Genomic DNA, 14177 nt, shown 5'->3' on the forward strand with positions numbered 1-14177 from the left:
CATTACCAATATTCCGATTTACCGAATTTTGCATTTGGCTTGTGAACAAGCAGAGTTATGTGAAAATCAATGCCAGTGATTTTGGGCTTTATTTTTTATTCTATTTTTTAAAAAGCAGCCAGTTTTTCATCAATGCAGTTTAACAAATTTTCCACATAAGTAAGAGGCAGCCTTCGCCTTTAAACGTGGAAAGTTATGTAACATTTCTAATATTATTATTTCCATTTCAAAGCAAAATCCAGAACTTTTGTTTCACTAACTTTGTCTCGTGAAATAATTAAACTACAGTGTATGCAAGAAGGTTTAACTTTGGAAGGGTAGTGTGCAGGAAAGCCAAATGGGATTATGAATAATACGGGATTATACATCCAAAATAATACTTGGATCTCTTGGAACAGACTCCAATTATGCTGGAGCACTAGAAATTGTCATTGAAATGGTTGTGAGACTAGAGGAACTATCAGTCAGCTGCAGCTCTTACTTATCACTAGATGCTTTTTATCATCCTCCAATCTCAACAGAAAGCAACTGTCTCCTATTTCAAGGTGCATAGGAGCCAAGAGCTGAAATGATGAGTTTTCAGTGACATTCTTGGTGATGAAACAGTCACTTATTTATCAAAAAAACAAAAAAAACCCAGTCTCCATCTTTCCACTGAGGTAGTTTCCTCAGACATTGCTTTTCTTTTGCAAACAGAGTTTATGGTTTGATCCTGCAAAATGCTGAGCACGCTGGCCCTGAGCCAACAAAGCACTTAAGCATATGTTTAACTTTAATCATCATAGGAGTAGTTTGACTGACTTCATGGGATGGCAACAAGACTATTTGTAAATTGCCACCATCAGAAGTTTAGGCTTGCTCTCTAGATGTGGAAACCCATGTTGGATGGACTTTCAACGAGACATTGGCTGCTAAAATCTTTAGTTTTTTGCTGTTATTATTTTTTAAATCTCCTTTCTTGTTGCCATCCTATGACAACCACTCCATGGCCTTCTCTCATTAAGAAATACAAAATGGTTTCCAAATTGCATCTTGATGGTTAACATCCCCTTTCTGAGATTTACTGTAAGTATCTGTAGACACACGTTGCATTTACTTTTCCGGGGTTGTTTTGCTTTTTGTTTTTTTAACTGCTGCTAGTTTGTTAGTGACAGAAGGAAAAATTAATACTTTCATTACTTTTATAAATTCGCAGTCACATGTGCCAATTTTATATTACACTTATTTTACTTATTAAAAACATAATAAAATTAATAAAGGAACAGGAATTATTGCAAATGCCGCAATAAATTTAACTATTGCAATGAGTAAATCAGGGGTAGGCAACCTGCGGCATGCAAGCTGATTTTCAGTGGCACTCACACTGCCTGGGTCCTGGCCACCCGTCTGGGGGGCTCTGCATTTTAATTTAAATGAAGCTTCTTAAACATTTTTAAAACCTTATTTATTTTATATACAACAATAGTTTTGGTATATATTATAGACTTATAGAAAGAGACCTTCTAAAACGTTCAAATGTGTTACTGGCACGCAAAACCTTAAATTAGAGTGAATAAATGAAGACTCGGCATAGCACTGCTGAAAGGTTGCCGATCCCGGAGTAAATGCTGGTTTTTCTTTCCTTATTTTTTAAAACACAGCCCACTGTATCACACACTGCTCTTTGCAATTCTTACCAGCCAAAAAAACAAGCAGAGTTTTGTGAAGACTATAGGGGCCACTGGGCAACAGGGCGGGGACAATGGATAATAACTGGAAATGTCTTTCCCACATATAAGCACAAAGTATAACCTGTATGTGCCCTGGCCAAATAGGAATGAATTGGCATTTGTAATGAAAGAGGTGCCGGCACTCAAGCAATTCGGTGCCAGGGCTCAAGCATATTTTTTTTTTAAACTGCCAAGTTTTTTTAAACTGCCAAGCCTAAAGGTGCTCAGCCCTGGCAAGCCCTGGCACAAATTAAGCACGGATTGGCATGAATCCTACAGACTCATGGCAGGGAGTAAGTCATTGTCTTATGCCTGCAGAGGAAGGGTGCTGTTTTTTTCTACTGGAGCCTCCAGAATAGGTAGAGTTAGGGTGGATTTGATTTAAATCAAATTGATTTAAATCATGATTTAAATCACTAGTCAGGAAGACTCAATTTAATCATGGATTTCTACATAAAAGTGCCTTCTTGTTGGTTGTTATAACCTTAATACATATTCTTCACAACTCAGAGATAGATGTAGGTTTCATTTTTAGAAGGTACACTCTATACATTTTTTAAGTGATTTATTTTGAAAACTTTTCAGATTAGTTTTACAGCTATATCAGAAAATGAATGATTGGTTATTTCATTTACCAAAAGGTAATCGAAGCAGATATTTATGAAGTCACTGGGAGATGAACTATCTCCAATTCAACGGGTCAATCACTAATATTTGGAGGATTTTCTTGCCATGCTGAATTAGGAGGAGAACATCACCAGACAGACATTTAAATTGTTTTATTTAACTAAAACAACAACATCATGTATTCTGGATTTTTTTCTTCAACAGCAAACATATAATATTTTAATAAAACAAGCAAATTGATTTTTTTAATTTAGTTAAAGATTCAAGTTTTTAAAATTCAGGTTTGTTTTTGTTAAAATTGTTTTAACTAAAATAGTTAAATGAAATATTTAAAAAAAATTCAATTGACTATGTCAGCCAGGTCAACATGAGAAACTTATAATACTGGCTTCTGCAGCTAACTCAGTCATCTTCACCTTCATTTTCCTGTTTGTTCATAATCTGGAAAAGAAAAACAAGCTTTCCTGCTTTTTCAGGTCCCAAATGATTTCTCAATTTGGAATGAATTAGTCCAAAGGAAGAAAATATTCTTTCTACACCGTCAGAAGAAGCTACTGCTGTTAAAAGTGAGATTATCACTTCAACTAGGGTGACCACATAGCAAGTGTGAAAAATCGGGACGGGGTGGTGGGTAATGGGAGCCTATATAAGAAAAAGCCCCAAATATCGGGACTGTCCCTATAAAATCGGGACATCTGGTCACCCTAACTTCAACAGTCTCTGAATCCAAGTGCTTAAGTGACTTCCACCAGTTCACTGGTATGACTTTCTTTAAAACATCATCAGCAAACATATATTTCTTCAATGGTTCTTATTCCCAAACTGACTCTCTTTTATGGCCTGCTGCCATTATAGGTTTTCCCTTCTAGTGAGAGAATGGTATGGTAGATCTCAAATCAATGAAGGCTACAGTCAGAAAGACCTCAAGACTTCTGCAATATGCTGCTCAAACAGTTTCACTTTTGTTTCTACCGCCTGTCCCTCCCTTCTCACATTTATCTCCAGACTTCTCCTTGTCCAGATCTATTCCGCCCCCAACAATCTTCTATTCATTGAAGTTTTTGAAACTTTGCACTTTTAGAGAGAAATCTGTGTGCACAAATTTGCAGAGGGACAATAGGGTTGAGGTCTGTTATTTCTCACCTCTATATATTATTTATTTTAAAACATTTTTGTTCTTAACAAGCATATTATCTCTGGAGACACAAATCTACAGTTTGAGAACTGCAAATCTAAGCATCTCTGATGGTATCTTCTAGACCAGGGGTCTCAAACACGCAGCCCGCAGGACGCATCCTGCCACCTGCCAAGCTCCCCTGCCTCCTCTCCCGCCCCCTCCCCCCCAGAGTTCCTTCCTGAGGCCTGTCAAGTTCCCCTGCCCCCCCCCGAGTTATTTCCTGCAACCCACCAAGCTCCCCTCCTCCCCCGCGCAGCGCGCTGCGTCCCTACTCCTCCGCCTACCTTCCAGCACTTTCCCACCACCAAACAGCTGTTTCACAGGCTTAGGACTTTCCAGGAGGGACAGGGGAGGAGGCGGAGAAGAGGCAGGGCCGGGATTTGGGGAAGGGGCTGGAATAGGTGCAGGGAGGGGGCGTAGTTGGGGAGGGGACTTTGGGGAAGGGGTTGGAATGGGGGTGGGAAAGGGGTGGAATGAGGCAAAGAAGGGGCAGGGCCTCATGGAAGGTTTCAGTGGGCCAATGTACCAGTCCTCATGTAGACCTCCTGGTGATTTGAGTTTGAGATCCCTGTTCTAGACTGAGCACTGAGTCGCACTGGATAGATAGAAAGATTAACCGAAATAATCTATACAGAAGCCCCTGGAACCCCATAAGATTGGGTCCCTAACCCATGAACTATTGGAACTCATTTACAAAACTTTTCTTAAACGTTACATGACTATATTGTCTCATACTCTAGAATTAGAATTTATAATCCCTATTCCATGATGAGATAGCTTTGAGCTATAATGTATCTTAATTAAAACTATCTTTAGATGGGTTTTTTCCCCTCAAAAAGCATTTTATCAAAAAATCCGATTTAAATAAAAAAATCTGATTTTTTTTTAAATCATTGATTTTTATCTACCCTGGGTAGAGTCCATTCTGTCACCACAAGATCTCTACTGAAAGTTGTCTGTATGGAGACTGGACGCAGGCCCAGTGCTGAAGGGAGTAATAAGCCATGCAGCTGCAGTTATTACCATTAAAAAGGGCAGCACCTGCACAACTGCAGCACAAGAGCTGTGGGGCTTGTTTACAGGCCACTGCAGGCAAAACATAAGATTAAGCATTAAGGAGGATTGCTACTTTGCGCCTCTAAAACCTAAGTGTCTGGGATTTGACTGAGGGTTTGGCAGCATGGGCGTCTTTTTCTCCTGACCGTCCTCCCTCCCCATTTTACATCTTATCTTCATATTTCATTTCTCCTTTTTCCCATTCCCGATTGCTACAATATTTTACTTCACACCTACAATGTGCTCAGGGATGTACAAGGCTGAAAAAGACATTCTAGTCTAGAAGAACTTACAGTCTAAAAAAAAGCCTTTTTCTTTATTTTCCTCTCATATGAAGGGGATCTGATGCGAAGGTGAGGGTAGTGGGGAGGAAAGAGCAGGAAGGCACAGATGTGCATTCCATGCTTCCATACTGAAAGAGGGAAGGGAAAAACCAGCAAGGAATGCGACAGACATCCACTCTGACAGTCCTCTCCTTTGCTTCCTTGTAGCTGGAAACATACCACTTGTGTCAGGAAATATAGCAGAAGACGAGAGTTGCAATAAAATCAGCAAAGCACAAAGCTTTCTAACATTTAGATTAAGTAGCAGATAATATAAGCTATAGAAGTCCAAGAAGAAATATCCAGTTGCCTAAATACATTTAATTACACTCAGCATATTTATAATTAAATTCAATAATGATAAAGGCAATTATTTTACAAAGTATCATCACACACATTACAGTATGAAACAATATTTAATTCCAGCAAAGTTATAGAAATGTTTTATATAGTTGTGCACTATTAGTTAGTGTCTGTATTTAAGTAACAGGTGAAGTGATTGACTATCAGACTATATTGACACAGTTATTCAGTATAGCTTGCAAAGCCATTCAGAATCCATTTAGACAAAAAGGTACTATACACTGTAAAAGTAAGATCAGGTTTATTGTCTTTAATTTTGACATATTCAAGAGACACTTTATATGATATAAAAATACCACACTGTATCTCTTACACTGGAGAATCCACTATCCTACAACAGTTGCCACAATTCATATCTTCATTTTAAACAAATTAATCTTCTTAGGTATTCTAAGAAGCATGACACTGTCTATATAAAATGTTACAGCTAAAGTAAACACTTTTGACTTATTTATTCTACATGTGTAACCAGCAGTTTTTAATTTCATGCACACTAAACTATTGTTGTAGATTGCATTGTACTCAAATGCAATCATTTCCTTTCAGTTTTCTGGCAATGGGTTATATATTACATATGCCTGAGACTATGTCTTGCAAGTTGTGAAATGGATGCCAGATCTCTATTCATTTGACCTTTTTCATGGGTATCTAGTGTTTGTAGGTGAATGAGTGAGACCCACCACAAACACAACTTTAGCACTGTAATTCTATACAACACCCCTATGGAATAGGCCTACTACTAATACCACTGAGGCATAAAGACAAGTTCCAGGAAGTGATGCACACAGATTAATTACCTCATGCTAGTATATGAAAAACTGTGCACCATTACATAGCATAACTTTCAACAGATGTTGTGAAGCTAAAGCCTTGTCAAAATCCACATGATTCAAAGGTTTTCACAAAGTTCCTTGAGCATAATGCAGGGTTAAAATAATGATAAAAATACTTTATCTTTTTTTTAAGTGAAAGTAAAATCAAAGAAAGTAAAAAATCAGAGGTAGAAGAGCTTTTTGACATGCATTAAGAACTCATTTTTCTGTATGTTAGATTAAAATAATTAAACCAATTTCTTCAAAACACAAACACACATAATCAGTATTAAAGCAACAGAAAAGCATTCATAATTCAATGTTATTTTAAAATGTTCTACCTATTACAAATTTGGAGACAGGTCCAAATACTGTAAGCCAAGTTCATTTCTGGTGTACCTCGCTGACGCCAGTGAAGTTAGAGACAGGAATTAGACTGATATTACTATTTATTTATTTAGATTTTTGAAGAATTAAAAAGATGCTTGTCTACAGCGCTAGACATCCTGAAATCAATTAAAATCATAGACAACATTGCACAATACAAGGAACGACCTCCATCCACTTAAAACCTTAACAAAATAAACAAACCAAAACCTCATTTCACCTCAGACCCAAAGTCTACCCTCCCTACATGGCTGGGAAAACAGACAAGCCTTGTTGCATGCCCTAAATGTCAATGGGTTGAGACTGTTTCAGACCAAGGAAGGGGAGTGAATTTGTAAGTCATGTGGCCCTCACAAAGAATGCCTTGCTGATAGCTCCAACCAATGACTGCAACCATAGCGGTAACTGCCCAAGGAGAAAGATGGTCTTTCTAGTTGGCAGGCACCAGAATGTTTAGGGTTTCATAAAACATCACCAACTCCACACACTCTACCTGGAACTGAACCAGCAACCAGCACAGATCACTGAGCACAGGTATAATGCATTTCTCGCAAGATGCTACCTTCACCAATCAGGTATTCACATTCTACATCACTTCAAGCTTCTAAATTATAGAGGTGCAATGCTGTCACTATAGTTAAGGTTGCATCAATACTTCCTCTTAAAGGTCAACATTTCTGAGGCCTGGTCTATACTACGGGATTAGGTCGAATTTAGCCACGTTAGGTCGATTTAAAAATGAATGCGTCCACACAACCAACCCCGTTCCGTCAACCTAAAGGGCTCTTAAAATCGACTTCTGTACTCCTCCCCGACGAGGAGTAAAATTGACTTTGCTGGGTCGAATTTGGGATAGTGCGGACGCAAATCGATGGTTTTGGCCTCTTGGAGCTATCCTAGAGTGCTCCATTGTGACCGCTCTGGACAGCACTTTGAGCTCTGATGCACTAGCCAGGTACACAGGAAAAGCCCCGGGAACTTTTGAATTTCATTTCCTGTTTGGTCAGTGTGGCGAACTCAGCAACACTCAGCAAGACAGGTGACCAGGCAGTCCCTCCAGAATCGTAGAGCGTATAATGTTTCTATGCTCCCCATATCATCGCCATCCCTGAGGTTTTCGCAGATTAGAAGGCGAAAAAACTGCACTCGCAATGACATGTTTTCCGAGCTCATTCAGTCCTCCCGCACTGATGGGGCACAGCTTAATGCATGGAGACATTCAGTGGCAGAGGCCAGGAATGAATTAAGTGAGCGCAAAGAGCGGAGGCAGGACACGATGCTGAGGCTAATGGAGGAGCAAACGGACGTGATGAAGTATCTGTTGGGGGAACAAATGGACATGATGAAGTGTCTGATGGAGCTGCAGGAAAGCCAAAAAGAGCACAGACCCCCACTGCATCCACTGTATAACCACCTACCCTCCTCCTCATGTTCCATAGCCTCCTCACCCAGACGCCCAAGAACGCCGGGAGGGGGGTTGGGGCTCTGGGCACCCAGCCACTCCACTCCAGGGGATGGCTCAAGCAAGAGAAGGCTGCCATTCAAACAGTTTGATTTTTAGTGAGGCTACAATAAGCAATGTGGCCTTGTCCTTCCCTCCTCCCCCACCCAGGCTACCTTGTCCGTTATCTCATTTTTTTTTAATAAAGAAAGAATGCGTAGTTTTAAAACAATAGTTACTTTATTCGAAGGGGGGAAGGTAGTCGGCTTACAGGAAATTAAAATCAACAAAGGGGGTGGGTTTGCATCAAGGAAACACACAACTGTCACACCATAGCCTGGCCAGTCATGAAACTGGTTTTCAAAGCCTCTCTGATGCGCAGTGCGCCTTGCTGTGCTCTTCTAATTGCCCTGGTGTCTGGCTGCTCAAAATCGGACGCCAGGCAATTTGCCTCAACCTCCCACCCTGCCATAAACATCCCTCCCTTACTCTCACAGCTATTATGGAGCACACAGCAAACAGCAATAACAATGGGAATGTTGGTTGCACTGAGGTCTGCTGCTGTGTAGCAACGCCAGCTGCTGCAGGTGCTTCTTTGTTGAATGCTTGGAGGTCTGGGTAGGGCAAGATACCTCGGCCAAGGCAAAAGAGCAAGAGCCCTGGAGCTGTTACATGTGTCAACCACAGAAGTGCTATGGGGTGTTACAGCGCCAACCGGACTGGGATGTACAGCTGCAAGATTTCTTGACCAGCGACAAAGGATGGGAATATGATGCACCTAAAATCTAAAAAGGCCCACACATTTCCCAGAGTCACTACCCTTGATCACAGAACATCAATGATTGCATTGGCTACTTGGATCACAGCAGCCCCCACAGTAGACTTGCCCACAACAGCAGCGGTGACGGTGAACTGAGCGGGCTCCATGCTTGCTGTGGTATGGCGTCTGCATGGGTAACCCAGGAAAAAAGTCGAGAAACTATTGTCTGCCATTGCTTTCACGGAGGGGCGACTGATGACATGTACCCAAAACCACCTGCGACAATGTGTTTGCCCCATCAGGCACTGGGAGCTTAACCCAAAATTCCAATGGGCGACAGAGACTGTTGGAACTGTGGGATAGCTACCCACAGTGCACTGCTCTGTAAGTCGATGCTAGCTACAGTAGTGAGGACGCACTCCACCGACTTAACGCGCTTAGTGTGGAGATACGCAATCGACTGTATAAAATCAATTTCTAAAAATTGAATTCTATAAAATCGACCCAATTTCGTAGTGTAGACATACCCTGAGTCCTCTAAATATGACATGCTTAACTGGTTTCCTTTGAAATTTGGAGTGCACTTCAGGAGGGTGCAGGGTAGGGTTAGTGAACCAAATATGGGCCTATTTGAGCTATTGGTTGTGGAGATATAAACATCCCCCTCCCCCTGAACAGCCATTTTTCAAAAAGTTTCTAGGCAGGGTTTTGTTTTTTGTTTTGCTCAGAGCTAGAGATCAAACTATCACTGTGATGAGGGCCAAATTGGTCTCACTCAGTCAGGTAAGGTAGTGCATGCCACTAAGTCTTTGGGGGACCCAAACTGTGAATAGCTTCAAAGAAAATGGTCACTTCTTTGCTCGCACAGATGTGCAGGCTGGAAGGATTACAGCACACCTGCACCAATAAATTAAAAAAAAACACAAGTGGGTTTCTATGAAGCCACTTTAAGGTTGCCTGTGTAGAATGACAGAGTTTGAGGCCAAAATGGACCACCAGATCATCTAGTCTGACCCTATCACAAGCCAACGCCGCTGTCACCACCACCCAGCACCCCGCCTCTCATCCCCAACAACCAAAATTAGACCAAAGTATTACAGCCCACATGAAGTTTGACAATTATGTGCCACAGGCACAGGAGGGACTAAAGTGCAGCAGTGACTGAGGTTCCTGCAAATTGGCCTGGTCTACACTACGGTTTAAGGAGCGTAAAACCGATTTAACGCCACACCCGTCCACACTAAGAGGCCCTTTATATCGATATAAAGGGCTCTTTAAATCGGTTTCTGTACTCCTCCCTAACGAGAGGAGTAGCGCTAGTATCGGAATTACCATATCGGATTAGGGTTAGTGTGGCTGCAGATCGACGGTATTGGCCTCCGGCTGGTATCCCACAGTGCACCACTGACCGCTCTCGACAGCAATCTGAACTCGGATGCAGTGGCCAGGTAGATAGGAAAAGCCCCGCGAACTTTTGAATGTTTCCTGTTTGCCCAGCGTGGAGCTCCGATCAGCACGGGTGGCGATGCAGTCCGAAATCAAAATAAAAAAAAGAGCTCCAGCATGGACCGTACGGATGTGATCGCAGTAAGGGCAGGCAAATCTGTTCTATCAGTGCTCCATTACAGAAGACGAAATTCAAAATCATTTTAAAAAAAGCTCCAGACAGACGCCATAGCAGGGACTCAGCGCACTGCTGCGTGACAAGCGTAACGGAAAGCCAAAGAATCAAATGGACGCTCATGGAGGGGGGACTGGAGCGGGGACTGGAGGACTCAAGCAATCCCACAGTGCCTGCAGTCTCTGAAAACCATTTGCATTCTTGGCTGAGCTCCAAATGCTTCTAGGGTAAAACACAGTGTCCGCGGTGGTTCAGGGCATAGCTCGGCAATTTACGCACACACCCCACCCACCCCCAGAAGTGAAAGGGAAAACAATCCTCTCTTGACTCTTTTACATGTCACCCTATCTTTACTGAATGCTGCAGATAGACGCAATGCTGCAGCAGTCAACACCAACATCCTCACTCCCCCCCGCCATGGGTGGCTGATGGTACAATATGGCTGATATCCATCATCATCATCATCAGCCTATTGGCACATGGGATAGTGCAAAAGGACTGGTAACCATGCCGACTAGCATTCAGTGAGGTCAATCATGGGCGCCTGTGTAAAAAGCTCCTGGTAGATGGTGCAGTATGGCTGGTAACCGTCTTCATCATAGCAACGGGGGACTGAGCTCCATCAGCCCCCGCCCTTCATGTGTAAAGAAAAGATTCAATTGTCCCTGGACTAGCAGCGGGATGCTGGGCTCCTCTCCTCCACACTGCTTAATGTTCTGTCTGGACTATCATAGCAGCTGGAGGCTGCCTTCCCCTCATTTCTCACTAACAAGTCACTGTGTCTTATTCCTGCATTCTTTATTACTTCATCACACAAGTGGGGGGACACTGCTACGGTAGCCCAGGAAGGCTGGGGGAAGAACGGAATCAACAGGTGGGGTTGTTGCAGGAGCACCCCCTGTGAATAGCATACAGCTCAATTTCTGCGGGATCTGACACAGAGCAGCTGTGCTCTCTGGTTCTATGATACAGTGGTTCTCTAGTACACTTGCCCATATTCTAGGCAAGACTGATTCTATTTTTAGATACCAAAAAGGAGGGATTGACTCAGGGAGTCATTCCCAATTTTGGCTTTTGCGCCCCTGGCTGATCTCAGCCAGGGGCACTTATGACAGCAGCAAATGGTGCAGTGCAAAAGGACTGGTAACCATGATCATCTTACCACCAATTTATGGTATGGTAGATGGTACAGTATGGCTGGTAACCATCTCTGCTGTCATGCAAAAGCAAAAGCATGCTGCTGTATAGCGCTGCTGAATCGCCTCTGTCAGCGGCATCTAGTACACATACGGTGACAGTCACAAAAGGCAAAACAGGCTCCATGATTGCCATGCTATGGCGTCTGCCAGGGCAATCCAGGGAAAAAAGGCGCGAAATGCTTGTCTGCCGTTGCTTTCCCAGAGGAAGGAGTGACTGACGACATTTACCCAGAACCACCCGCGACAATTATTTTTGCCCCATCAGGCACTGGGATCTCAACCCGGAAATTCCAAGGGGCGGGGGAGGCTGTGGGAACTATGGGATAGCTACGGAATAGCTACCCACAGTGCAACGCTCCAGAAGTCGACGCTAGCCTCGGCCCGTGGACGCACACCACCGATTTAATGTGTTTAGTGTGGCCGCGCGCACTCGATTTTATACAATCTGTTTTGCTAAACCGGTTTATGTAAAATCGGAATAATCCCGTAGTGTAGACGTACCCTGATGTACACCCAGATGATCCTGGCAACTGACCCACACCTCCAAGGAAGGCAAAAAAAACCCTCCCAGTATCATTGCCAATCTGACCTGGAGGAAAATTCCTTCTCGACTCCAAATATGGCCGTCAGTTAGACCCAGAGCATGTGGGCAAGAACCAGCCAACCAAGCACCTGAAAGAGAGAATGCTGGGTACCACCACAGAGCCTGGGTCCATCCCACCGAATGTCCCATCTCCAACCATAGACATCCCTGATGCTTCAGAGGAGGGAGTTTAAAAATTAAAACACAGAATACTTTTTCTGAGTGAGAGGCTGAGGGGGGAATCCCTTCCTGATCTCTGCAGGTGGCTGGCTGAAACCTTGAAGCATTAGCTTTTAGTAACATAAGACAAATGGGAAGTGAGCCCCATGGCATTGATGCTTGCCCCCTCACTCCAGCATCACAAGCAACCCCATCATACAATTGCACTCCTAAATTAGTTCATCTCTCTTTTAAAACTAATTAAGCTGTTTGCCCCCACAACTCCTATCAGGAAGCTGCTCCAGAACCTCACCATTCGGTTGGTTAGAAATCTTCTAATTTTCAGGCTGAATTTCTTCATGCCTAGTTTATAGCCATTTGTTCTCATGCCAACATTGTCCTTCAGCTTAAATAGTTCTTTACCCTTCCTGGTATTTGCCCCTGCTTGCTTGAGGGAACGGGCTGATGCCACTGCCCTAGTGAACACCCCACCACTGACATTTCAAGTCCAAACCTTTGCATATCTGTGCAGTAAAGATATAATAACTCATGTGGCTTGCTGCAAGTTGTCTCTGTTACAACATTTTTATTTTCTGGAGTGGTTTACTACGAACACAGCAGAATAGTCAGCAGCCGGCCTAAAAACAATTTTTGTTATACTGGGTGGGGAGGGGTGAGATAGGGAGGGGTGATACAGCTGCCGAGGTGTTGGGCAATGAGGATGGGTGGTAGGCAAGCCTTGGGATTGGTTGTTTGAGAAAACGTGTATTTTTACTAGTTCCTGGGTGATCAGGGAGGGGGAGGGTGTGCAAGTGGCTACTTCCCGATCTAAGGGCAGATTAATGTGGTGCTTCCAAAGATACATTGTAGAGGATGTTTGAAACAGATAAGCGTGGATAGGTTGAGTTGGGATTTTTTTGTCCTTTAATAGTGTTAGATGGAATCCTGTGGGTGAGAGTGAATGGGGTGTGAAAGGAAGTGAAGAATTTGTACATTTCAGAAATTCTGGTGCTTGCAGAGTAAAGGTATGTGTGTTACTGGGGCATATAGAGGAACTGTTGAAAGAGAGCAGAGGTAGGTTTGCCAGGGCAACCTTATTTGTGCACTTCCAGGTTTTCAGAATTTTGAGTTTTCTTCAACTCAAATCTCTGCACGGGGACAACATACCACGAAACAATCTTTAGCTCTGCAATAACTCTGCTGTTTTGTTGTTGAATAAAATTGGAAGCATTGCTCCATGTACAGCACATTCTAATCTCAAAGTGACTAAGGCATGGATGGCTGCAATAAGGTCTGCGACCGAAAGAAGATGCCATGTATTTCTGGCTAAGTGACAAAATGTGGCACTAAAATTTCCAAATGGGCATTTGAAAAAATGTTTGATATACAGAAAATCTCTAGTTCATTTCCTGAGATAGAGAAGAGGGTGAGAAAGCATTACCATGATTTTCCAGAATAAGATGTTGTCCAGGGAAAGGTTTATGCCTGTCTGAGAAGGAAAAAAATTAATGCAGTTAAGATCTCTTCCTTGTAACAGAAATGTTGAACTACTTCACAGTGCTATAATTAGTCTTATAACTGAACATGCAGACGAGAAAAATGACCATGAGAATAGATAGCACAGGCCAATCATCAGTCATCCAGGCATTCAGTCTAAAAACTCATAATTAAGTTTCCCATGACATAATATGAACTTTATTTATGTCTTGGCTACAAAATCACTGGAGATTTTTATGTACATCTCTACCCCGATATAATGCGACCCGATATAACATGAATTCGGATATAATGCGGTAAAGCAGCGCTCCGGTGGGGCAAGGCTGCGCACTCTGGTGGATCAAGGCAAGTTCGATATAACACAGTTTCACCTATAACGCAGTAAGATTTTTTGGCTCCTGAGGACAGCGTTACATCGGGGTAGAGGTGTATATTATATACCCCCACACACAAATGTTCTAAT

At 42.7% G+C, this 14177-nt stretch overlaps 1 protein-coding gene across 2 annotated transcripts in view; it reads right to left on the reverse strand.

Moving 5' to 3' along the window:
• CMSS1 (cms1 ribosomal small subunit homolog) overlaps positions 1-14177 on the reverse strand; it is a 403104-nt gene that overhangs the window by 281887 nt on the left and 107040 nt on the right. Inside the window, exon 2 of one of the 2 annotated variants that reach the window (XM_045001740.1) lies at positions 13659-13706. The exons of the other annotated variant lie outside the window; for it this stretch is intronic. Within the exon in view, the coding sequence (XP_044857675.1) occupies positions 13659-13706 (48 nt within the window). The remainder of the gene's footprint in view (positions 1-13658; positions 13707-14177) is intronic. 2 annotated transcript variants of the gene reach the window in all.

Source organism: Mauremys mutica, chromosome 1 (genome assembly GCF_020497125.1).
Source record: "Mauremys mutica isolate MM-2020 ecotype Southern chromosome 1, ASM2049712v1, whole genome shotgun sequence".
In the NCBI taxonomy this organism is placed as follows: domain Eukaryota; kingdom Metazoa; phylum Chordata; order Testudines; family Geoemydidae; genus Mauremys; species Mauremys mutica.